The sequence below is a fragment of the Alligator mississippiensis genome, chromosome 1 (assembly GCF_030867095.1).
Source record: "Alligator mississippiensis isolate rAllMis1 chromosome 1, rAllMis1, whole genome shotgun sequence".
Taxonomy (NCBI): domain Eukaryota; kingdom Metazoa; phylum Chordata; order Crocodylia; family Alligatoridae; genus Alligator; species Alligator mississippiensis.
In genome coordinates, this window is record NC_081824.1 from 443,510,512 (window position 1) to 443,535,122 (window position 24,611).

The window sequence follows — 24,611 nt, forward strand, 5'->3', positions numbered from 1 at the left end:
GTGGGTTCACACTGTGTTGAGAATAAATAAAGAATTCTAGTGCAAACAATTTATTTTAAAAATACCATTTTATTCTCCCAAATTTCCATTTACAAATGATTTGAGAGTTATACATAGTATCCTATAAATATCTGATATATATCTTAAAAAGGCAATAGCAAAATAAATCTCAAGAACTGTGATACATTTCAGGGTTCAAATAAAATCTTGCTAAGAATAATAATTATATTTGCCTCCAATTTCTTAAGTGACTAGTGGTTTGGGGTCCTTTAATTTGGGAGTCCAACTGGAGACAACCTAAAGGGATCTGATTTTCAGAAGGTTCTGAATGCAACCATTTAAAAATCCCCCCTGCCAGCTTGAATTGGGCATCCACAGGTAGAAGCATCCAAAATTACTAATGCCTTTTGAAAGGCTGGGCTGATGCATTTCCTTGATTTACTCTCTCTCTCTCTCTCTCTTTCTCTATATATATAATTAACAAACCATATAGAAAATGCAAAAAATGACCCCCAAATATTACAGTTATCCATGGTATGAGCCTGGTTATGGTATTCTATAAAGATCTAGAAATTTTTGTTGTCATTGAATTCATACAATTTCTTTTCCTTTTTTTCCACACCCAATGAAACTCCTAAAATGACTAATGTGGTTTGAATTTATGTACTATGTTTAGCTTATGCTTTCACTCCTTCTTTGATGAAAAGGATTCTAGGATATAAACTTTCTCTTTTCTTCCTCACACCAATACATAAATCATTGGTAGAAATGTATTGTGAGGCATTAACTGTTAAGACCTTATTGCATGCTATTTAGCTTATTTATTGAGTAGCACTGTGCTTTTGAACTACAAAGGGAAAAACACATTTAAATAAACGCACACAATTTCCTCCATTTCCCATGTTGATCATTACAGGCTTAAGTTCAATAAAAGTATGGTCGTTTCGAGATACTCGAAGCTCACACAAGACTTCACAATCAATTTGTAAGGTCTTTTGAAATCTTTAGTAGGTTTACAATGAAAATGAAAACAGTGGGCCTAATTCTTATCTCACCAATCACTGATGAAACTACTGACTTCACCAGACTTACTTCTAACAGTGATGAGGAGAACCAGGATATATGTATATCTACATTTTAAAGTCAGTACATACATACCATATTTACTCAGACATAAGATGAGGTTTTGTTCCCCAATCAGAATGGGGGAAAAGCGCCTCATTTTACATGCACATATGAAGCAGAGCGGGGAGCAGGCAGCTGCTTCAGCTCTGACTCTGGCACGAAACCCAGGTCAGGAACAGAGTTAGAACCACAGCAACCTCCTGCCCTGCCCCTGCTTCACCTCTGCAGCCTCTCATCCCCTCCCCCTCTCTTCCCTCTCCATTCCTGTAAGGCACAGCTTGGCTCTAGCCTAGGCTGGGGTCTCTCCCGGACATAGAGAGCATGGAAACTTCTTTCCCTGCCCAGCCAATCAGCAGCACTGACACTGCAACATTGCCTGCTTGGTCAATCAGCAGCACCCACACTGCTGCATGGCCAGGCAAGGGCTGAGCTTCCATGTGCTGTACGTTAGGATGAAGCTGCCTGAGCAGTTTCTGATAGTAGGGGGGAGAGAAGGTAAGAGGCAGAGATTGGGGAGAGTTTGTGGGGAAGAGGTACGGAGTGAGCGGGGGGCAGAGGCTGTGGGGAGCTGGGAGTGAAGGGTGAAGGTTGGGGGCAGGAAAGCTGCAGGGGGTAGAAGTGGGTGGGGCAGGTAAGGAGGCCACCTAACCCCCTGCTCTCCAGCCACTGCTTTTCCTGCTGTAGCAGTGGGGAGAAGGATTCATGACAACCTTCCAATACTTAGATCCTACACCTGGAAAATGATAACACATTTATAAATTTTCCATATATAGAATCTAATATTGTAGGGTCATCTTATATACAAGAAAATACAGTGACATTTTTTAAGATCAAGCTGGTGCTCTGCAGAAATTTCCAAGTTTGAAATATTTCTTGCCTTTTGTGATATGTTCACCTGGGGTACAAGCTGCCTATTGCTTACTTAGTGAAGGTTGATACAGGTATTATTTGCTAGTATCCCTTGACCTACATATGATCAGATGAACAAGTCATGGTTGCAGTTGCATTACTCAGGTGAAACAGAGGTGGTTTCATTAAGTACTATTTAAATAAATTTAAAACTGCTTACTATTTGTTTGTTTTTAATTTTCCTAGGTATTTTGTTCTTATGCTCTTCAACAACCATCAGAAAATCTTCCTAGTATCCTTATAAGTGTCCTAGTGGTCTCTCATTTTCTAGTACTTGGCAGTGAGATCATATAGTGTATAATATTTCTGATATATTACCATCTAATCAATGTGCATAGTGTCATGAGAATGATAAGCAAAGAGGGCACATTCTTTTCTCTAACCCTTATTTTTCACCTGCACTAAGTATCTTAAAATGTTCAGTACGTACCCACTTCTGTTTCTGAAAATTCTATTTTAAAGAACCTGTGTAAAAATACAAAGCCATTGGAGAGGAAATGTTTGCCCCAAGACAGACAAATATTACAGTACGCAGTAATAGGATTCAAGCTCTGTGGTGGTAAGACATAAATAAACTTTTTGATAGTCAGTTGGCAGCTGCTTAATATTTAATAACCACACCATCATTTCTAAATCAAGCTTGTTCTTAATTAGATTTAAGATCCAACTTCAAATCTTCTTCAGAATTGCCTCTCTGAGGCTTGTTTGGTATACAAGTAGTTTACTTTGATGCCCCATTACTGATTCAGAGCCTTGCACTCCTTTGATATATTCAAGTTGATGGCCTTACTTGTTGTTTAACTAGCAATGCCTTCTTTCTAGGGAATTCTTGTTAATAGCCTTACAATCTGAAGCCCTACTTAAATGAATAAATGTTAAAAGAATAAACCTGTCAAAAGGATGAATTTCCTTTGCACCAAACTAAAATATACATCCATACAGCAAAACTCTTTCAAATTAATAACTATTAAAAGCATAAACATGACAAAGGAATAAATTTCCTCTGCACTGCACCAAACCACAATATATACAGTCAGAGGGGAACATTCTGAAAATGAATAACTGTTAAATGAAGAAAACTATTAAGAGAAAACATTTTTCCAGACACCAAAGCTGTACATTAACAGTTCTCCTTAGTAACATTACCTATATATCACAGTATATAGTTTTATAACTATTAATCACTCATAAATTGATTTTACTGCCACATAATTAGAGCCTTCTTGATCTTCAAAATATTATTGGCAGCAATACAGAGAGATACTTTCACACTAAATTTTAGTGTAAAAGCCTAACCAGAAAGACACCATCTCCTTGTATGTGACACAGGAATTTCCCAGGATTCTGGAGCAGCACACTTTTGCCTTTAAGGCTCATTAAAGGTCAGACACTTGGTGTCAGATCTTATAAATCATCAGGACCTCCATTTGTAGTGCAGTGACCTAACATGTTACTGTGCTATTGATTTAATATAGCAGAAGGCAGGTCAGGGTGATACCTTAGAAACTACCTTATTCAGAGAGGTGATTGCTTTTGTAGACAACTGCCTACTTCATCAGATGCTATGGTTTAGCTAATACCATTCATTCTGCATAACCAGAATGAACACACACTGAAAATCTATCAAAGACAAGAATACCCAATCACCTGTCAGGGCATATTTCTCACAAGACAATCACTCTCTCTCCAATCTCTTAGTTCTAACCTCAAAGGTAATTTACAAAACACCTTTCGCAGATGAGCCTATGAACGTCACTTCATTAACCTACTGGACACAAAAAATCATAGACTCAATACAGACATTGGATTTAAGACACATGATAACCTGCCTAACATCTGATAGCCCAAGTAAACTCTCTATTATTCACCAGCTATAGTCTGATAACCAGGTCTACATCCCCCTTTGCCCCCCTACCTTTTTCTCACCCACTGACTGCCTCAATTTGCATTTTCACTGACTGGCATTCTTGCATACTGGCCTCTGGCTTCTATTCTACTGCAGATGCTTCCTCTGCCTGATGAAGGGTGTTTGTAAGCTTCCAAAGAAGAATTTTTCCAACTATTTGAGCTGGTCTAATAAAAGCTATTGGATTTACCCAAAGAACCTTGTATGCCTATGGTTTAACTTAGGTCCCTGACATACCTTAAATTTGTCCAAATGGCTTCACTGTCAGTATGGCCTGTATAAAAGCAGGATTTGTCTGTGAGTGACTGACTATAGTAAATAAAAATCCTGTTAAAAAATCTGGTATCTTATTTAAAAAAGAAATTATAATAACATTAAACATGATTTTAAAAGAGCTGCCTTTCACAGTAGCCTAAAAAAAGCCCAAACAAATATTATCTAATTCTCTTGAAAAGCCAACACAGGAAATCTATTCTTGAGAAGTTCCATGAAGCATCTGACAGTACTCAAAACATAAGTGAAGAAAGGGCTGTCTGAGGAAAAAAAAGAAGTGCAAAAAGCCTAATTAGTATAAGCAAGAAGCAGGTTGTCCAAAGATTCATGAATAACTTGTCAGTACAATCTAAGTGCACTTTAAAACAACATTATATTTATTTTTGAGAAAAACATACACACGCTGTGTTGGCTTCAGTGAAAGTACTGCATAGAGACTGACTGGATTCTGGTAGTAGTAGCATCAAATGAAAATAACGATTAGAGTAAACATAGCTTAACTGTGGTTCAGTAAAATTATTTAAGTACTACTTTAGCCACCGAGCCATGAGAGACAAAGCCACTCAGGAACACAGACTCGTGCCTTTCAGAGACTGGTAATACTACAGAAGGTTTTCTTAAGTAAAAGAATATGAGTAGTGCTTAGGATTCACTTGTGTCTGCTCTTATGAAAACCAAAGGTAAAACTTCTCTTGATTTCAATGGGATGTTGAAGTAGGCAGATGCTTTTGAAAATTCCATCTATTTAAAATGAATATTTAAAACCAAAGTAATCTTTGAGTGTATGAAAATGGCCTAGCATCATTAAAGTCAGTAGACTTTTACTGCTTTGGGGTAGAGAGTAGTTTTCCTGCACATCTGTTGACTTTAAACAGTTTGGCCAAGAGTGACATTTTCAAAAGTAGTCACTTTTGTTTTTTTCAGTTTGTTGAATGTTTTTAAAATAATTTCAAATGGACTTTATCTTTTCTGCATTTTGTGGTTTTGCCAAGGAACTGAAAATTTTTTATTCACACAGCTCCAGTGAAATTTAGGCCAAGGCTTGTCAGTTGAGAATGTAAAAATTGAAGCATCCACAAGACTGCTGTAGCTACTTTTGAAAAATACCAGCCTATCTAAATAACATGAATTTTAATAGCATGACATTAATTTAAGCATACCAATTATGGAGTTATTTCTGTGTTTTCCCTCTAAGGAAATGATAAGAAATCCTCCTTCAGCCTTTTAAGTCATGATGGTCAAGGAGAGGTCATTACAAATAATACTTTTATAGAATCTCATAGTCATTTGTAAGCATGTCTACACATGTTCATTAGCCCAATTTAAGGTGCATTAAAGGCATGTGTCTACATGTGTGCACCCTTAATGCACCTTAAAAATGACGCTTTAAGGCTATTTGAGCCTAAATTTGATATCTGCATAAAGCAGGTATCAAATGTATGTGTGAATAGTTAAGCTGCATTAGCAAACATGTAGATGGGCTAATGTGCATTAACACGGTGTGGATCCATTGACTTGGGACTAACATTAGTCTTATGTCGGTCCGCACATCTGTGTTAATGCATATTAGCATATGCACGTGTGGATGTGCACCTAAATTGCCTTATTGTGCATTAGGCAAATACCTCTTAAGTTTAGGCGCATGTAAAAGCATGTGTAGACATACCCTATTTGTATTACAATAGGGCCAAAAGTTCATAATTAAGATCAAGACACATTATACTATACAATACATAAACATAGACATAAGGATAATTCTTGTCCTAAAGACAGTACTGCCTAAACTCTGATAGTGACTTGCTGAACATCATAGGATCATAGGAAAATAGAGCTGGAAGGAACCTCACAAGGTCATCTAGTCCAGCTCCCTGCTCAAGGTAGGATCATCCTAGACTAGACAATCCCAGCCAAATGTCAGTCTAACCTGCTTTTGAAAACCTCCAAAGATGGGGATTCCACAATTTTTCTGAGTAGCCTATTCCTATGAATGACCAGCCTCACAGCAGAAAGTTCCTCTTAACCCCCAACCTAATCTGTCTCAGCTGCAGCTTGAGGCCATTGCTCCTAGTTCTGTACCCTACAACCACAGAGAAAAGCCTATCTCCATCCTTTCTGTAATTGCCCTTCAAATATTGAAGACTGTTATCAAATCCCAACATTTGATAATAGTCTTTCAGCCTTTGCTCTTAAGCCTTGTTTCCTCATAAGTCTTGTGTGAGGCTATCAGACTAATTTTTCAAAGGTATAGCTAGCCACTGCCTTCAAGATTAGGTCTCTGTCGCAGGGCACCTCGGTACCCCTGCTCCTAGAAAGGAGGAACTGCCAGGGAGCGAGTGAGCGCGCCCTGGCCTGACATAACGAGCCCAGCTGAGGCTTGCTCAGGTAATGAGCGCAGCTGCGGGTTGCCGGAGCAACCAAGCGGAGCCAGCTGCCTGTAGGGGGCAGGGCCTGGCCCTTATAAAGCTCAGGGCTGAGGCCAGGCTGGCAGTTCTCTGCCAGCAGTCTGGGAGGCAGGAGCTCTGAGAGTGAGGATGTGGCAAGTACAGCTCATGATAGCCCTGAGAGGATGGGCACTAGAGTTTAGCCATGCAGCTTGCATTTGTGTTACAGCCTAGGGGCTTGTGGTTTTGCGTTGTGTTATTACACCCGGAGGCTTGGGCGAGGGTGTAGGGGTTGGAGGAGGCCTCAATTACTCGCACGCCAGTGCGTGAGCAGCTGGGGGTGAGGAGCGCGGCCAGTGGGTCGCGGGCGCAACCCATAGGTTGAGGATGGGGACCTAGACCCCGGATTGCGTGTGGGGGAACATAGCCCCTGTATAGCGCCAGGGAAGGCACAGCTCGCACGCCACTGCATGAGCAGCTGGCGGCGAGGAGCGCGGCCAGTGGGTCGCGGGCGCAACCCGTAGGTTGCGAGCGGGGACCGAGACCCCGGATTGCGTGTGGGGGAACATAGCCCCCTGGCCCCAGGAAAGGGGCGGTATTACGGAGTAGCCCAGTGTGGGCGTGGCGAGCCCCAGAGAGGGGGAATGCCATTGTGTATTATTGAGCAGCCCAGTGCGGGCGCGGCGAGCCCCAGAGAGGGGGAACGCCCTTGTACTTTATTGAGCAGCCCAGTGCGGGCGCGGCGAGCCCCAGAGAGGGGGAACGCCATTGTGCTTTGTTGAGTAGCCCAGTGTGGGCGCACGGGCATAGCGAGCCCGGCTGCAGGCTAGTGCAGCAATCCCCCTCAGACCAAGGCAGGGCGCTGCGGTTGCCCCTGAGAAGACAGGGAGTAGCAGCGCGGGGAGCCAGAGTCAGGGAGGGTATCCGTGCGGTTGGCCCATAGGACCGGAGGCCCGCTAGAGAGTCCCTGAGCGGAACCACACTGGCAGGGGAGGCCCAGAGTGGGCCAGACGAGAGTCCCAGCAAGAGGCTGGGCATGAGAGAGGGAGCCCAGGGTGGGCCACAGTAGAGACAGACCGGACAACGTCCTTTACATCTGCGAGGCTTGGGGCGTAGTATTAGGGGCTGGTAGGAGCCACGCATAGCCCATAAGGCTAGGGCGCTTGGGTAGCACCCATTGTACGGGGAGACCCACGAGGGGTCCAGGAGCTGACAGGCCCGAGGAAACACAAGGCAGCCTCCCTATTACATATTACATCAAGACGTGGCGGGCGAGAATGGAGGGTGCCCTTGGGCCGGAGTAGCGCGGTGAGAGGGCCTCAAGGAGATCACGGCCCTCCGTGAGGACCCCGCCGTGACAGTCTCAAATAACAAAAAAACCCCTTCAGTTACAGGGTTAATTTAGTGGTAAACCCAACTCTTGTCTGCCATGTCTTGATTTCTATCAGGAGGGTTGAATTTTAAACACCACTAAATAATAGGACCTATTTTAGTTTCTCTTGTGGTTCTGAACTCTTGTAACCCAACTCGGGGATGCTGAAAATTCTCCAGTTCTTATTATGAAAACTCACTGTGCTCATTCTTTTCATTAATTATATTTTATTGATTAAATTATTTTTCTTCTTTGCTGTTTAGGTACCTCGGATATTTCCCTGTCTAAAGTAACAGACGTGCATCTCCAAATACTAACAGGCAGCTTCGTCAGCCTCAGGTAAGTACAATGTCCAGTCTTTATCAAAACTAGTAAAAATAAAGAATGATAACCAACAAAGTAAGAAGAAACCCTTCTGGGATGTGGTTACTCAATCCACCCTTCTTTTAGAGATATACACATCCAGCAAAGGACATTCTTCTGCCTTTTAACCTAACTATCTGCATCAGAGATTCAATCTCTAGAGCCTGTAGTTATGTGTAGTCACTAGCTCGGCTTGCCCCTTGAACCATAAAAACTAAAAGGAACAGTTTTTACTTGTTTCCAAAGGGCTCAGCCAACTCCTCCTGACTAGCCCTCACTCTCTGTGCAGTTGTCCCAGCTCTGGCACCACATTCCCAGAGAAGCTTCTTCAGCCGAAGTCTCTTGGCTTAGAATAATTCTTCCAAGCCCCTCAGCCAGCTGACTGCAGACTCACCGCTGATGCAACTATCCCACCTGTCTTCCCAGACTCCTTTTTGTGTGGCGTCACTCCCCTTATTCTCATCTAGGTCCTTCACTGTCTCTCTCTCTCTCTCTCTGCAGGGCTGCTCTAACTTTATGCAGCAGTACTCTGGAAATGAGGCTCACGGAGAGCTCTCTTTTGCTTCGCCAGCTCCTAGCTATTCTTGGGCAGCATCAGCACCATCTTTTCCTCCTTACATGTTGCTACATCATTCAAGTAATTTCTCTCAGAGCCAGGACCAAGACCAAATTTCTTGTGGCCTAACCTGCTGTTTCACTTAAAAGCCTATGCTTTCTCTACTTGAGGCCTTCATTATGAAGACTTTCCTTGAGTGTATTTGTTATATAAAGAACTCAAACATCTTCTCTAGGAAAACAAATTTGACATTATTTTTCAGTGAGGATGAATTCTAAATTTGTCCGTATAGAAGTGTTTGTTCAAGGTACTTTTACAGCTTGTATTTGTTCTTTAGATAGTTTTATACCTTGTTAACAGTTGCATTTTAAAATATATTTTCTTATATTTGTATCTCAGTTCAGGAGGAAAAAAAAATTGTCAACAGCTTGACAAAAATTTTTCATGTGAGGACCAAAGTAGCAACACATTCAGCAGTTTGTTATTCTTGATTGTTTTTCCTTAGATATCCTCTGCACTACACATCTGGGAAGCCGACAAATGTTAAGTAAAAACCCTTGTATAGTGTGAAAGGCTAGCCCTCAAGTTTTTACCCTCCCAGGAAAACATTTCATATCTCATCTATTTAGAAATCAGATGTGAAAATGTGTCAGCTTATCTCAGGCAGATGATATACATTTGCAAGTGACTGGAAAACAATGGAGAAAAAAACCCAAATAATTTCAGTACTTGCTGTTCTCCATGTTTAGGACATGAGATATTTAGTATCAAATTGGGTTAATTGCCATGCATTTTCACTATTTCACGCACTGCTGTATCACACTGTCTGAGTACCTCAAGTACCACCTTATGAGGAAGTAGAATCTTAAATGCTTTAATACAAATATGAAGAAAATTTTGAATGACAATGTCTTGTGTTTTTTGATTCACTTGCCTGGTACAGATAGTATTGGATTGTGCACCAACAGTATTCCATACTATTTAGCCTACTGCTTTTTAAATACATTTATGTAGGAAATTATTAAAATATTCTATTTTTCTTTTTGTAGCTCCTTCAGGCTCCTCCTTACCTTCAAAGGCCTTAGTTACACAGTTAAACATCCCCAATCTTTTTTCAGTAGAGCCTTGTATCTGACCGTAAGTTAAAATGAATTGTAATCGATAAAAAAGCTGAAACTTTTGTCCAGATTAAGACAAATCAGTATAAAGCAGTCAGTCTTACACCGGGACAAATTTTTTTTGTTTAGCATAGAGCAATGAAGAGCTAATTCAGAATATAGATGATCTTAAAAAAAAAATTCTGTATGCAGTCTGCTACTAACAAATATCACCAGCCTATTAGCTTACAGAATCAAGTTTGCATGCACAATTAGCAGGTTAAACTCTGATTCTACTCAATTTCTCTCATTCCCATGTTTCCCCATGAATAGATAATGTAACTGATGCTCTGCCCCTAGGCTCCGAATGCCTGGGTGCTTTAGTGGAATGTCTGGCATGTTTAAATTCATGTTATTGGCTCTTTTCACCTTGTGGACCTGTAAAATATGTATCAAGGCTAGAACTGACAGAAATATAGCAGCAGACTATGAGTTAGATGTGCCAGAAAATCACTGTCTTATCCATTCCAATGAAAGGAGCTATGAAAAGCAATCATGTTAACTAAATATGAACTAAGTAACAAGATTAGCATTTAATTAGAAAATTAAGGCAAGTGGAAACCTGTTTATTATTCCATCATTTTCCTGATAACATTCCAACTTCCAAAGGTATTTTTAGAAAATGTACTAAAGTCTTGTTACTGTTGTTGGTAAGAAAGGATAAAATAAATAAGGGGAGAGCGAAAAAGACGGCATACTTAAGTCAAACTTGTTTATGTCCCTAAATCACAGCTTCCGATTTCCATTTAAGCATGAAAGACATGGCAGCTGCTTCATACAATCACTGCAGTCTATAGTCTATACAGGCATCATCAGGCCTGTGGCTAGAAGTGAGGCAGAGTAGCACTGTTCCACTAGGATGCATGTTTTCCTAAGGCTCCCACATGTGCAGAAGCAACTGGCCTGTTACATTTGTGGGGCACAGCTGACTTCACTCCATTTGGCAATGCATAAAGACATTGGCACCATGTCCATGAAAAGAATGAAGTATTCTACTACATATACACTTTTTGGATCTAAGTGAAACCTGAGGGTGTCTAAGTGAAACCCGACCCATGTGAGTCAAGACTTTAGTAATTGCTTGTTGGAAAAACACATGGAAGATGAAAACATACAAAATTACTAAGGGAATAATCTCAAAGGGTGTTTTTTTGTGTTACAGGGGCTGTTTGTCCCAGTGAAATCAAGCATGGAGAAACAGGAGAACTATCTTCACTGTACAAAAAGAAAGTTCTTTGAGTATAACAGCAGAAAGCAATAGGAGACAAACACATCATGGAAGAGTGTCCACTACTGGAAGGCCTGCACACACACATAACATTGAGTATGTAACTGGGTGTGTCCAGTTATTCTTAGAAGAACAAGTGTTAGACTCCAATTAACAACTGAGATTGGCTGGAGATCAGGAAAATTTCACTGCCTCATGAACTAGGAAATGAGAGAAAGTTACCACTGGCCTCAGTAGAGAAAATCAAAGTATCTTCTTCTGTCTAGTTTGGCGTTAAAGTCATATCCCCATAACCAGTGCCATAGTGAAGAAGTTTGGCAGCTGGGGAAAGCCTGCAGTGGCAGCCCACCCTCTATGCACAGATCCAGGGGGCACATGCCCCCCATGCTTGCCTGGGGGTGCACACAGTGGCAGGAGCCTATCTCCCCACACCCCCTTGGATGAACTGTTTGTGGCTCCATCCCATGTCCTGCCCCAGCTGGGCAGCGCCTGCCCTGGTCCCAGCCCCTCTCCTCCCTCACTGGGGAGGTGGGGTTTCGATCTTCCTCCCGCCCATGCTCCTTCTCTCCCCCTGCTCCTTCCCCCCGCTCAGTAGAGTCACCAGCTGGACGATGCTCTCCAAGCTGGCCACATGCATGCTGTGGCTGTGTGCATGCACGCAGCATTTATCAGTGACATTATCAGACAAATTTTTCAAAATATTTATAACAAAATATTGACTCGCAACTCGCCTGTTGGCACCCCTTTATTTTGGTGCCCAGGGTGGTCACCCTGCTTGTCCCTTCTTTGCTACAGCACTGCCCATAACGTATGTTTGAGACTTGTCTGTAATTATCAAGTACTCTAATGCCAAGAGTGACTGATTGGAAAAGAAACTTTACATGTGTTCCTCACTAAGCCACATATCAATAGTTCTCATAAATAATGTCCCCATATGGGTGGCATTCCAGTAAGGGCGCATTTCATTCAGTGGAGCTTACGGTAGATTTAATTCATATGGAAATCTACTTAAAACTCCTAGTTTACAGCACCACATGGGGAAGGGCCCAAGGGTTTGCAGATCAGGCTATAAGGTTGTCAGTAGATGAGTTAGTTTCTGCATGGTAATATTTCCAGACCAGTTGATGGATGATATAAGCAGTGAGTCTTTAAGCAAACACTGTACTTTAACTTTTTGAAAAGGAAGACTTTAAAAATCCTCAACTATATTTGAATTTTATAGTACTACCCCTCAGCTATATTGTTTTAACATTATTTTTGTTTAATGCAAGTAAATAGATAGAAAGTTTTCAACATACCATTATCCTTCTTTTAACATTTTTCATACTATGTATATATTGAGTTTAAGAGACATGTATCTTCACTATCCTGTCTGCTAAACTAAAGTGTTCTGTCAGTAGAATCAGACATATGTGAATGGAAAAGAAAAGCCCCTCTTGTTCAAAGGTCCAGTGTATCAAGAAAGGAAAAAGACTAGTGGGAGCTGCAATCCTGATGCCTACATTCATTTAGTCAGATTAATACAGTGAGTTCTTTGGTTTGGCTGATGATAGCACATAACCTGGGCTCCTTCTCCTCACTTGTTTGGAGGTGTAGGATTGTCACCAACAATGCAGAGAATTTTCTCAACCTCTTTAATTTTCCTTATACATTTCCTGTAGTGAATCCAGGAACAGGGCAAGGGGGGCATGGCCCCCTGACTTTGCCTGAGCCATGCATGCACAGTGAGTTCTGAGCCATAGGTGATGCATGGGGGTGGGGGGCAAGGGAGGTCATGTGCCCCCCCTGAGATTGGTCCTCACCAGCCAGGGAGTGAGGCAGTGCCCCGCCACACCCAGGAAGCACCGGTTTTGCTGGCGGCACTACCAGTTTTGTCGCTGGTACTTCCAGGGTTGGCGATCAGCTGATGGGGGACCACCCCCCCAGTTGGCAATTGGCCGCTGGTGCTCCCCCAGAGTCAGGAGGCTCCAGTCGCCCATGCTCTGAGCTAACTTTCAGGTCAGCACAAGCTTCTGCTGGAGCTCCATACGAGCAGTGAATTCACCAACTGATCAGGAGTAGGTCTGGCTGGATCCTTTGCTTTTGTGTGGCTCTGGAGCCCGGAGGAAGGGGCGGGGGCGGTTGAGTGCTGCTGTTGTTCTTCCTTCTCCCCTTTTCCTCTGCTTGGTCTCTGGATCTATTTTTGTATATTTCTTCTGTTTGACTTCTGGCTCAGTCATAACAACATACTGCAAGGTGAGATCCATGGCTGTGTCTGGCTATTACTTTGCCTCTCTTCAGGTGTATGGTTTCTATTTGTTTGGTTTTTATCATGAGAAAATCTTTGCAGGCATAAAAAGTTTATAAGTCTTTTTCTTAGATGTAACCCCATATTTTTGAGTGCCCTAATCACTAGTCCATAGTCAGGCATCCCCTTGCACTTGGTCTTTCTGGTCTCACAAATATTTAATTCTTTGCTGCTTGCACCTCAACCCTCCTGTGTCCCTTCTGGAGGGATACCCTCTGAGGGGGCATCCAGACGAGCATGGGTTTGTAGTATGTAGCACTGCAAACATGTCTGCAGCACCACATGCGTACAGTCAGGTGTTCTCCATGCTGTAAGAGTGTGCTGCCCATGCTGCTCTATTTTTTTTCTCATGGTTTTTTTTTTACCCCTGGATATCCAGGGGTCAAAAGCACCCATGGAAGAAAAAATTGGAGCAATGCATGCATTGGGCAGTGTGCATCACTGAAAAGAGGAGCTGGGCTGCCTTGGGCTGTGCTGTGGCTTCCAGCAACACTGCCTGGTAGGATCACCAGTGCTGAAGCCGTGGGAGGCCCCCAGGACCCCAGGTAAGGCTGCTGGGGCCAGCACAGTGCTGGCCTCAGCATCCCCTACCACCCCCGGGGTAATTTTCCACACGCCAAAGAGTGTGTGGCATGGGCATTCCCTGGGGACAAGTAGTTGTAATGCAAGTTGCACTGTTGCTACTTGTCCCTGGGGAACCAAAAATCTGTGCTCTTGTGGACACGGCCCTAGGGTGCATCCACACTTGCAGCAGCTCAAATAGCAGCAGCACAAAAATTGTGCCAGAGATTTGTGCCTCAGCATACATGCCTGAACAGACACTTTGGTGTGGAGCAAATTGTGCCAGCTGAGTCAATCTGACCCTGCCCAGCTCCTCCCGGATATTTAGTCAGGGAGAGTTAGAGACTGGGGCCAGCACAAGTGATAGCCCCAGCAGTATATAAACCTGCCCTGCCGAGCAGCTCAGGGCTACTTGCCCTCAGGAGCTTCTGAGTCCCTGCCAGCTGGTATCTGGGGACACTAGCCCCTTGTGCAAACTGGACTTCTGAAGCAGACCTAACCTACAGTGGCCCCTGCACCCTCTACCCACTGCAGCAGTATAGCAGTGGGGGCTGCTGCCTGGCTGTGACCTACTGCCACCTGCAACAGCATGTAGCCCCATGGCTGTGCACCTGCCAGACCCAGACAGGGATCGCATGAACCTATACCTGGGTTGTGGTATAGGCACAGCAGCGAAGCCTCCTGCACTTCTGGGACAGTTGCCAGTGGGCTGTAGCTGCACAGCTGGCCTTTCTGCGGAATTGCTGTCATGTTTTCTGGTGCCCTGACCTTGCCATCTAGGAAGCTATCTCTCAGAAGATGTGCTCATTGTGGTGGCCCACTTTGAACTGTCAAAGCATGTCCTCCTAGCCCTAAATGGCCAGGAGGTCAGTCACCTCACCTGCCCTCCAGCTGGATCCCTGCTGCTGGCCCAGGGCAGGCTCCTCTGCCTGGGTCCCACTACTTGCCTCACCACAGAGATCCTGGTGTTCCCTGTTTAAAAACTGAAAATTCTCTGATAAACCCCCACAAAATCCTCTCGTTAAAATACCTAAAATCTGCATCCTTCTGTGATTAAAATGAAACACCACTATATATAGAGAGAGCATTCGGGCAATGTTTTATTGATATATTTAGAATTTTAAAGCTATTTGGAAGGCTACCAGTACCTCTATCATCATAATAAAATGAATTCTAAATAGCTATACACTTTGGCATTTGCTTTTGTTTTTTTAAGCATAGAAAAATCAGAGCTTCCCCTGCCCTCTTCACTCACCAGGATGTGGGGCACTGAGCAGCACTGGGATGCCAGTGCTTGCCCCTGCCCTTGCCTCTCACTCCCAACCCACAGTCTCCCCCACAGTGCCTTTTACTCTTGACCCACAGACCCTGCCTGCCCCACATTAGCTCCCTCCCAGCAGCAGCTCCATCACAGCACCAGGATATGAGTCCAGCTGCAATGTCCCACCCACTGCTTTGTGGCTCTGAGCAGTGCCAGCTCTTACTGTTCTGCTCCCAGGCCCCAGAGATTCACATACCATTCCTGGGAAGCATGGGGCAGGGTTGCACATGTAGAGCATGAGCTTTGTGGTGGGGGGGGGTGAGGCAAAAGGGGTGTGGGGGTGGGGGGGTTTGTGGGGGGTTTAGGGGCTTATGTGTGAGTGTAAGATTTGTTGGGGTGAGGTTTTTGGGGGGTATAGGGTTTGTGCAGGGATTTGGGGGGTGTGGGACTGGTGGGTGGGATGTGGGGTTTGTGGGTGGATTGTGGGGGGACTGGGTGGGTGGGTCACCAGCCACCCTTCACAGTACACAGTCCCCCCTGCAGCAGCATGAGCAGCAGTGGCCATGAGGTGCTCAGCACTCACTGCTGGCAAAGCCCCCCAGCCCTGGACAGCTGAGACCCAGTGCCAGCTATGCCGCATGGTGTAGGCCCAGCCTGGCCTGGTCAAGGCATGTGTGCCTTGCCTTCAGGAAGGACTGGGCTGCTCTTGCTCTCCCTCTCACCTGGGGTCCCAACACCGCACACAAGAGCCACATATTGTGCTGGGCCAGGTTCTGCTGCCAAGTGCCCCATATGCTGTTAGGCCAGGAAGGCCCCATGGAGGCAGGACCTGGTCTAGCCTAATGCACAGCCCCTAAGTGTGGTGCCAGGGCCCCAGTGACAGCAAGACGGTTTGGTTGGTCCTGCCCAGAGGTGTACACCCCTACGTTGGGCCAGGCCAGGCCCGTGCCATGTGGCATGGGCTACAATGGGTCTCAGGCAGCCAGGGCCACTGTGCACCATGGTGGGGCTTTGCCAGCAGTGGGTTCTGAGTGCCCGATGGCTGTTGCTGCAGCTGTTGGGGGAGGGAGGAGCTATGTGCTGTCAAGGGGGTGGGCAGAGGAGACACCCCTCCTGAGCAGTCCCTCCCACCACCACACAGTCCCCCCCCCCCCACAGGCCCATCCCCACACAATCCTATCCACCCCACCCCCCCCCATCCCCCTCACCCCCATGTCTCTACTTACCAGGGACAGTGCCTGGGTCCCGGTCACCGCTGCAGTCTGGTCCTGCTCCTATTTGTCCCAGCACACTGCCTGGCAGCAGGGGAAGGGGGCAGGCATAGAGATGCTCTGGCCAGGTGTCAGAGCCTTTCCTTGGAGGACTCAGCCACCTGGAGCATGCCCTGCACCACATTTTTCAGTAGTTTTTTTTTTAGTATCTGGATTTCCTAGTATCAAATTTAGAGTCCACGCTGCAAATGTGCAATGTGGGGAATGTTTTTTCATTCCCATTGTGCCTCTTTCAGCCTTTCAAACTGCTTTGAGATACCATAACAGGCATGTGCACACTTTTCTGGAGGCACCCTTAAAGTCTATTTGCCAAGACTCATAAACTTCTTAAGCTATCATTTCTGAGAGTTTGTATAGAAACATATGAGTTTAGCTATACATGATGCCAAACAACACAACCAAAGAAGAACTAAGTCTTACTGAGGTTGGGATTTGTATCCTGATTCCTTCCTATTCCTTTTTGGTATATTTGTCTGCCAAGTCCACCACTGAACCCTTAGTAGTGCAACTGGTTCTACTAGCTTTGTTCCCAGAGACGAGACGGAGTCCAGTTACAAGACTGCAGCCTTTGAGCGCGAGCTGTTCAAACTAATAACCAACAGTGCTTTTTTTGTGTGTTGCCCCTGGCTTTCTTGATTGCTCTATGAAGTTATGAACTTGTAATTTTGCATTTTAAATCAATAACATCTAGATTTTTTTCCAGAGACATAGTTTATTACATTATCATTAGGGTGCTCAGTTTTTAAAAAACTCTTTTCTGTTAATAAATCTCTTGAAATTCTAAAGGAGGAGAAGGAGAAGGAGAAGAGGGAGAGAGAGATGGAGCATTTATTTATCAACAGCCTTTTAAATTTTATAAATAGACAAAAACTGAAGTAGCAACAACTACTTTCTGGTTCACCATGTTATCTTTGACAGATAAATAACAAATTCACCATTTACTTCAGCTTGTTCACAGGCTCTAAATGGCTTAATAGGCAACTCTATAGAATTTAACATGCCATGCTCCAAGGCGCACACTTAAAACTAGAGCAATTCTGTAACTAAAACTCTTATAGAAACAAGAAGCACCAAATGGGGAAGGGAAGGTACTAATAACAATCATGTAGTATGTCTCTTTCCTGTTTTAATTTATGAATCACAAAGTTTTCATGAAATGGCAAATGAAAATCTAATGGCTCATGACACAGTTAATCAGCAGGGCTTGAAGATGATCATTCCTATATATATGCATAAGCTTTCACTATCTGAGTTGAAGAAGCTGCTCCAGGAACTAACAACAGAAGTAGGTGGTATGCAGCTGCTGTCAGATAGGTTAACATCTTGCACCTTACATTTGTGTCATTTATCCCTATGATTTTTTCTGTTCCCTCGTATATATTAGTAGTTGAAGTCTGAGCTAAATCCAAAATAACTCTCCAAAGAAACATAAAAATTGCTGAAGATGGGCAAGACTTTTCATGAGGTATATTGAGAAATGAAAGAGGAAATTCAACCTTTAGTAAACAACTAAAAGGGGTGGGTGGGAAAGAACATGCACAACATGAGAGCAAGCTGTATGATATCCTTACACCCCAGGTGGTGATAAAAATATTCACTCAGTCTAAAATATATCTTATCCATTAAAATGTACAACCATCCTGTTATATACAGGATATATATTCATAAATCTAGAAGAATACAAGCTCAGGGATACAACTTGGCACCCTAAATTATTCCGAACATGTTTGTGTCCTCTCTGATTTGCATCAACTGGCTAAACAGAGAAGTAGTTAACACATGTGGGTTCAAAAGAATTAGTAGTTCCAGGCCTTCATACAGTACAAAATCACAGAGTGCATAAAGTTAGTGGTAAAAGCTTTTCTGAATACTATTTCAAATGACAGTAGCTCATGTATATTTTATATCATTTTCTTTTTCTCCCTTTAGACTGTAATTGAGTGAAGTACACAGAATATGAAGCACATGCTAAAAAAATGAGTCAGACTCAATGCATCTTGGAGGGAATATACAAGATAGAGAAAGTTTGATAAGTTGCATCCTTCAGCACAAATGAATAGACATTTAAAAATGACCTAAATGTAGTTCAGTGCCTGTATAGTGAACTCTATTTATAAAACAACAACAAAATAGTTACTTAAAAAAGAAAGGAGAGAGAGACAATATACTTCATTGTAACTTAAACTGATATTGAAAAAATTAGTCTGAATTAATTCTATTGAGTTTGGTCTGTGTAAATAACACATATGAGCTTTCATGCCATAAAACAATGAGCTATGGGTTAGATCAGGGAAGGGCAAAATATGGTCAACAGGCCATATCTAGTCCACTACTTGATTCTATCTGGTCCATGGCTGCCCCCCATGGCACTGTCCATCTTCCTCCCTCTCCCATGGAGGAGGCACCGGCTGGCCAAGGTAAGGGTGATGCATGGGTTGGGGCTGGGGGGTGGGGTGCAGGTAGGCAGGGATGCTGGCACCAACTTTTGCAGGGTCATTGCTGCTTGGCCCCAAATGAATGATTACAGCAGGGCCAGGGGGAAGGGAGGCATGTGCACCATGCAGTTCCTTTTTTTTTGTGTAGGCCATGTGGGGGGTGGGGCAAACATAGTATGGGGAGTTGAAATGTACTGGGGCACAGGTGGGTGGCAGGGGATGTCGCGCTTGTTTACCTTCGCAAACTGTCCTGCCTCCTCCCCGCCACACTTAGCTGAGCGGAGCTGGGGGTGGGTGGCAAAGGCTGGTCCCTGCTCACTTGACCTGGGCTGCATATTCCCTCACATGCCTGGCCTTCCCACCATCCCACTGCCTCAGGCATGGTGCCACCTGCCATAGCCCCACCCAGGAGGGCTGGGAGAGGCAGTTTGAGGGAGCTCCAGCAGTAAGCAAGCCACTCCATGCCCTGCTGCCCTTCTTTAGCTGCATGTGATAGTTGAGCTGCCTCTCAGCCTGGCCTTAGGACTCCCCTGCTGTACTCCTCCCACCCCAGCTCCTTCTTACCAGCACCCATCCTCACATCCAACCTCCCCAAGGCCTCCCTGAGCTGTGCTTCATGGCTGTGCTTCACTGCCTTTGGCCCCCTGCATTCCTGCTTCCCCCCTTTTTCTGTCCCTGCTCAGATCTCCTCCTGCTTCTTCTCCCTCCATCTCTCTGTTCTGATGCCTCTCTGATACCCAGTCCTTTCATGCTACATTTCCCTCCCCGTAGGACACAAAGGACCTGTTAATTTCATTCACATTAATTAAGTTAATTTAATTGCTATTTATTTAATGAAGCCACCATTAATTTTATACGTGCAGCCCTCAGCAGCTCCATTCAAACTTGTTAAGCAGCCCTCCAGCACAAATAATTGCCCACCCCTGGATCAGATGTACACAGTTAACAAAACTCCAAAGCTCACTATTTCTTTCAGAATTATGGAAGTATACGTTATGGGATTATCACCCTGGCCACTCTTACAATTTCCCCTTTTGGTAAGAAAGAAAATAGAATGTGACAAGACTAACATATCCCTCTAATCTATTACTTAGTGAATGCCTATAAGTAATGCAGTAAGCAGGGCACCTTAAAAACTAACTTGTTCAGGAAGGCATGCACTTTAGTCTATGAAAGCTTATACTTTTTGAATGAGTTATTCTTTAATGGGCCATTCTACTCTGCACCAGATTGAAGTTAGCTGGATTTCAGACTAACATATCTAAACATCTCTTTCTACAATAAGTGGTGGCATGGATGTTGTGTTCAGACTCCAAAAAACTATTGTATGTGATTAATGATGTGTTTTACAAGCCACTGAACTGAGGAAACCCTTCCTCCTCCTGAAAAAGCATCACCTACAAACCCAACTAATTAAGCAAAAACTCCAAAGAAAACCAATTCTACCAAAACTCCAGAAGATGTGTCCACTCTACCTACCATTCTTTGTACCCACTTCCAAATAAATTTTACTCAACTTTTCTTCCCTTCAAACACCTGTTTCCTTTGGTTCCTGCCTTCTTTACAAAATGCTCATAAGATTTCAGACTTCTGGAGATTATTGTCAAAAGGTACAAATAGGTTGCCCATTTCATGTTCTGGCATTTCTCTAGTAATCAAGGATATTTGAGGACTTCTCCAGAACCTCTATAATTTGTTGTGGGATTTGTCAGAGAAAGAACACTCAGACTGCACTGGATTTGAGTGAAGCATAAGTCTAAGTGCCCAATGTAGATACTACCTCATTAACTGGACCTCATGTGGACTGTTAAACAAAAGGATCTTATGAAAAATATGTAGTGACAAAGAAGTCCTGGAAAAGCCTGATGAAGAAGGGACTTGATGACAGAAAGCCCCAGAGAATGGAGGAGTAGCAGAGGAGAGGACAGCAAGCCTGTTGCTTGTAGAAGACAGAAAGCAAAGGCCAAACTTTTTCTTTAAAAATCACATCAGTTTTAGTGGTGCCTGAACACAGGGGTGAGCATGAGGTGCTACAGTACATTATTATTAAACTTTTCCTTGATCCAGATGGCTCCAGAAAAATAAGCTTTTGGCTATTCATGTTCTTACCTGCTTCATTGGTTCTGATCACTCGAGATGGTACACTGGGATCCCCGGTCCCAATTTTGTTGGTTGCTACAACTCTGAACTCATATTCTACCCAAGGGTTCAGTTCTACTGCCATGGCAGATTCCATGTCACCGCTTATGGTATCTGGAACTAGGGGAAACAGAGAAAATGTTTAAGACATTAAATCACAGAATCATAGAGAAGTAGGGCTGGAAGGGATCTCCAGAAGTCTTCTAGTCTAACCTCCTGCCTGAGGCAGGATCATCCCTATCCCAAGCATCTTATAGATCATATGAATCTCTTATGTAACATATCAGTAGGAATTGGATGAATGATACAATAGTAAAGCCTAGTGGAGGTCAGTGGTTTTATGTCCATAGGATTTTTTTTTTGGGGGGGGGGGGAGGAGGGGAGGGCATTAAATCAGATTGGTTCTCTTGAAGGGAACAGACTGAAAAATCTAGAGACAGAAATGCTCTGGTTTCCCACAGATACAAAAGTGTCAGGCATCCCTGCCCTCAAATGATGTTAACAATTAAAACGTTCAAGTTTGAATCTTTTAATTTATCACTGTTGTCTTGAGAGCATCCTTGTCTGCATCTGGTGCAAATGCTTCTTATTCTCATGAGCCATAAGTTTTGAACTCAGCCTGTATTATTTTCAAGAGCTTCTCTCACCTGTCTTTACAGTCTGCCAGCCAAGTGAAAATGGGCTGCGTGCTTGCAAGTTGTAGAAGGAGATAGGGCTGTGATTGTCTGCCCCTGGACTCCAAGAAAGTGTTGCTGTGGTGTCTGTAATTTCTTCAACTATTACTACCCCTGGGGGACCAGGAGGACCTAGAAGTAAAGTGGAAGAATTAAATGGAGCACACAATCATGATGGTTCAGCAGCACTAATACAGGAAATGCATGTTTTTCAAAAGAAACTATTAAAGTTCAGTATTCACAGAACTCATTGTTAAGATGCACATCAGCATGTCACTGCAGTGATTGATTTCCATGATTGCTGCTGATAAAGTCTGATTGTTACTGTTCTCTAATACTATGTGGATGAGAAGCAATTAACATGTCAGAAAGAGCATTGTGGAATTTAAAATAGAAAACTTAAAAATCCCTAATGGCTCATTAGGTGCTCTAAAACCACTTTCCCCCCCAAAAGATGCAATCAGAACTAAGACTAAACAAAAAACAGTCACATATTATTTCTGTTAATCTTTCAATTCTCATTGCAGTGTTTTCTGTTCTTCTTTATCTAATCCTCAAGAACTCTGTGGGCAACCCCTTTTGCCAGCAGGGCATCCTAGTGCAGTTAAAAGACATATGAAATTGCAAAATAGAGGCCTAAGATTGTAAACTCTGCAAGTTAGAAACAAGGGGTGCCTGTACATGAGCAGGGAGGCTGCCCCAATGCGCTGTAATTCCAGCATGTGGGAGCAGACTTGATTAATCAAGAACTCTGTGGGCTTGCTCCAAATTAATCAAGTGTGGTGGAGCATGGCAATTACTGCGCTCCAGCAGCCTCCCACGTCTCTTGCATCAGCATTCCCATGCTTCAAAATGACAGTGGGGGTGCTTTATTTAAAACTTGTTTGATGAGCTTTAGATAAAGCACCTCCACTGCCATTCTGAAGCATGGGGACACTGATACACAAGATGCTCTGGGTGCTTTAATTAAAGCAGCTCTCAGAACCGCTTTAATTAAATTGCCCACCCACCCACTCCCGGAGCATATGTATAAATGCCCAAGGTCTTCCCTATGCTCTTTAAAATCCAAAAATTATTATTCACTTGTGTTGTATAGGAGGTGAATAATAATAGTTCTAGGAAATTAGTAAAGTAAAGCCACTATTGGGTTTTTTTTTAGATGGGAATTACATCATTTATTGACAATGGCCAACATGGAATAAAGGTCAATATATATCTTGAAGAACAGTAAATTTTAATAATAATTGACTCAAGAATTTAATACAGTGTATGTACTGCTTCACACATTCAGCCATTGAATCAGCTAGCCTTGAATATTATCCAGCTGCAAACTCTGTCATCTGCTTGCCTGAATGCTTTATTTTAAAATAATATTCCAAAAATATGCTATTTCTTACAAGTCCAGGAAAGAAAATATCCTTTCATCTCTTGAGAACTGAAAAATATTTTTTCCTCTCCTCAGCTCCAGTCAATCAGAAAGGATCCATTTTCATTTGCATATGCATATGCAATCTGACTAATTAGTGTTGATAATAATTAATATGTATTGAAACCAAAACCATGGATATCAAACACCTTCCTCTTCTTCAACTAATACAAACCTCACTATTACTGGAATTTAAAACTATAGAAGCACAGGAATTGCCATGCCATATCAGACCGGCAGTCCATACTAAGAATTATTCTTTCTCCAAGAATGGCCAGAAAGAGATGCTTTCTTCAAGAATGGCCAGAAAGGGGAAAAGAGTCAGATGTGGGATTAACTTCCCCTAAATAAATCAGATCCTGATTTTATCCTAATTGCTTATAGTTACAGATTGGATTAAACTCTGAGGGAAAATGGATTAACAGCCTTTACTAAATTTACACCATAGTTAATTATAAAAAATCTGGATGTTCTTGATACACAATAAATATCGAGTCTTTTTAGGATTCTCATTAAATTCATAGTCTCAAAAAAGGGGTGCAGGGGTGGTGTGGGCACTAAGGTGCATGGTTGGCAGCCCAGAGGTCATGAATTAGACTCCATATTAGAAACACCCATAGTGTGGCCCTGCCAAATTTAAATGAATCTGCAGATTCTGCTAAAAATCATGTCACAAGGACATAAAAAAGAAAAGGTTTAAAAAACCTCTTGTTCTAATAAGTCACACATTTTAATCACACAATTCCTCAGGAGCCATGAGTTCCTCTGTGCAGGCCCAGAAGTGATGTCTCCATATTGAGCATTTCAGCACCAAGATCCCACCTAACCCTTTCCACAGTTTCCTAGGAGCCAGCAATGAGGAGTTCATCTCATTGGGTTCCCTGAGTGTCTTTGTATAGTGGACATACTCTGAGAATATTTCATTTGAAATATGTTAGTCTTAGAGTGATGTTAGAGTTAGAACCCAAGATTTATGCAAGAAACAAGGGTGATATATTTTATTGGACCAACTGCATGGTTAGATAAGCTTTCAAATGCAAGACACTCTTTATCAGATTCTGCATCCAGCATGTCTAACTTTATTCCAGCCATGCAGTTGGTCCAATAAAAGGTATCACGCCCCAAAAAACCCTTGCTTCTAACATAGGATAAGAAGATCAGGGTCTGCACAGAATAATCCTTTGATCATTATTTTTTAATACACAGCTGCTGAATGAAGAGGAGGCTGACTACTTTTTAACAACCTAGTGGTTAAAAAGCTCACCTAGAAAGTGGGAGATGTAGGTT

General features: G+C 43.1%; 1 protein-coding gene across 6 annotated transcripts in view; it reads right to left on the bottom strand.

The window, feature by feature from the left end:
- The window catches only part of CNTN5 (contactin 5), a 1,172,720-nt gene that overhangs the window by 59,207 nt on the left and 1,088,902 nt on the right, over positions 1–24,611 (bottom strand). For all 6 annotated transcript variants that reach the window (XM_059721130.1, XM_059721133.1, XM_059721132.1 and 3 more), the window contains 2 exons: positions 21,872–22,030; positions 21,195–21,344 (listed from right to left, as the gene is read on the bottom strand). In XM_059721130.1, coding sequence (XP_059577113.1) covers positions 21,195–21,344; positions 21,872–22,030 — 309 coding nt within the window. The remainder of the gene's footprint in view (positions 1–21,194; positions 21,345–21,871; positions 22,031–24,611) is intronic.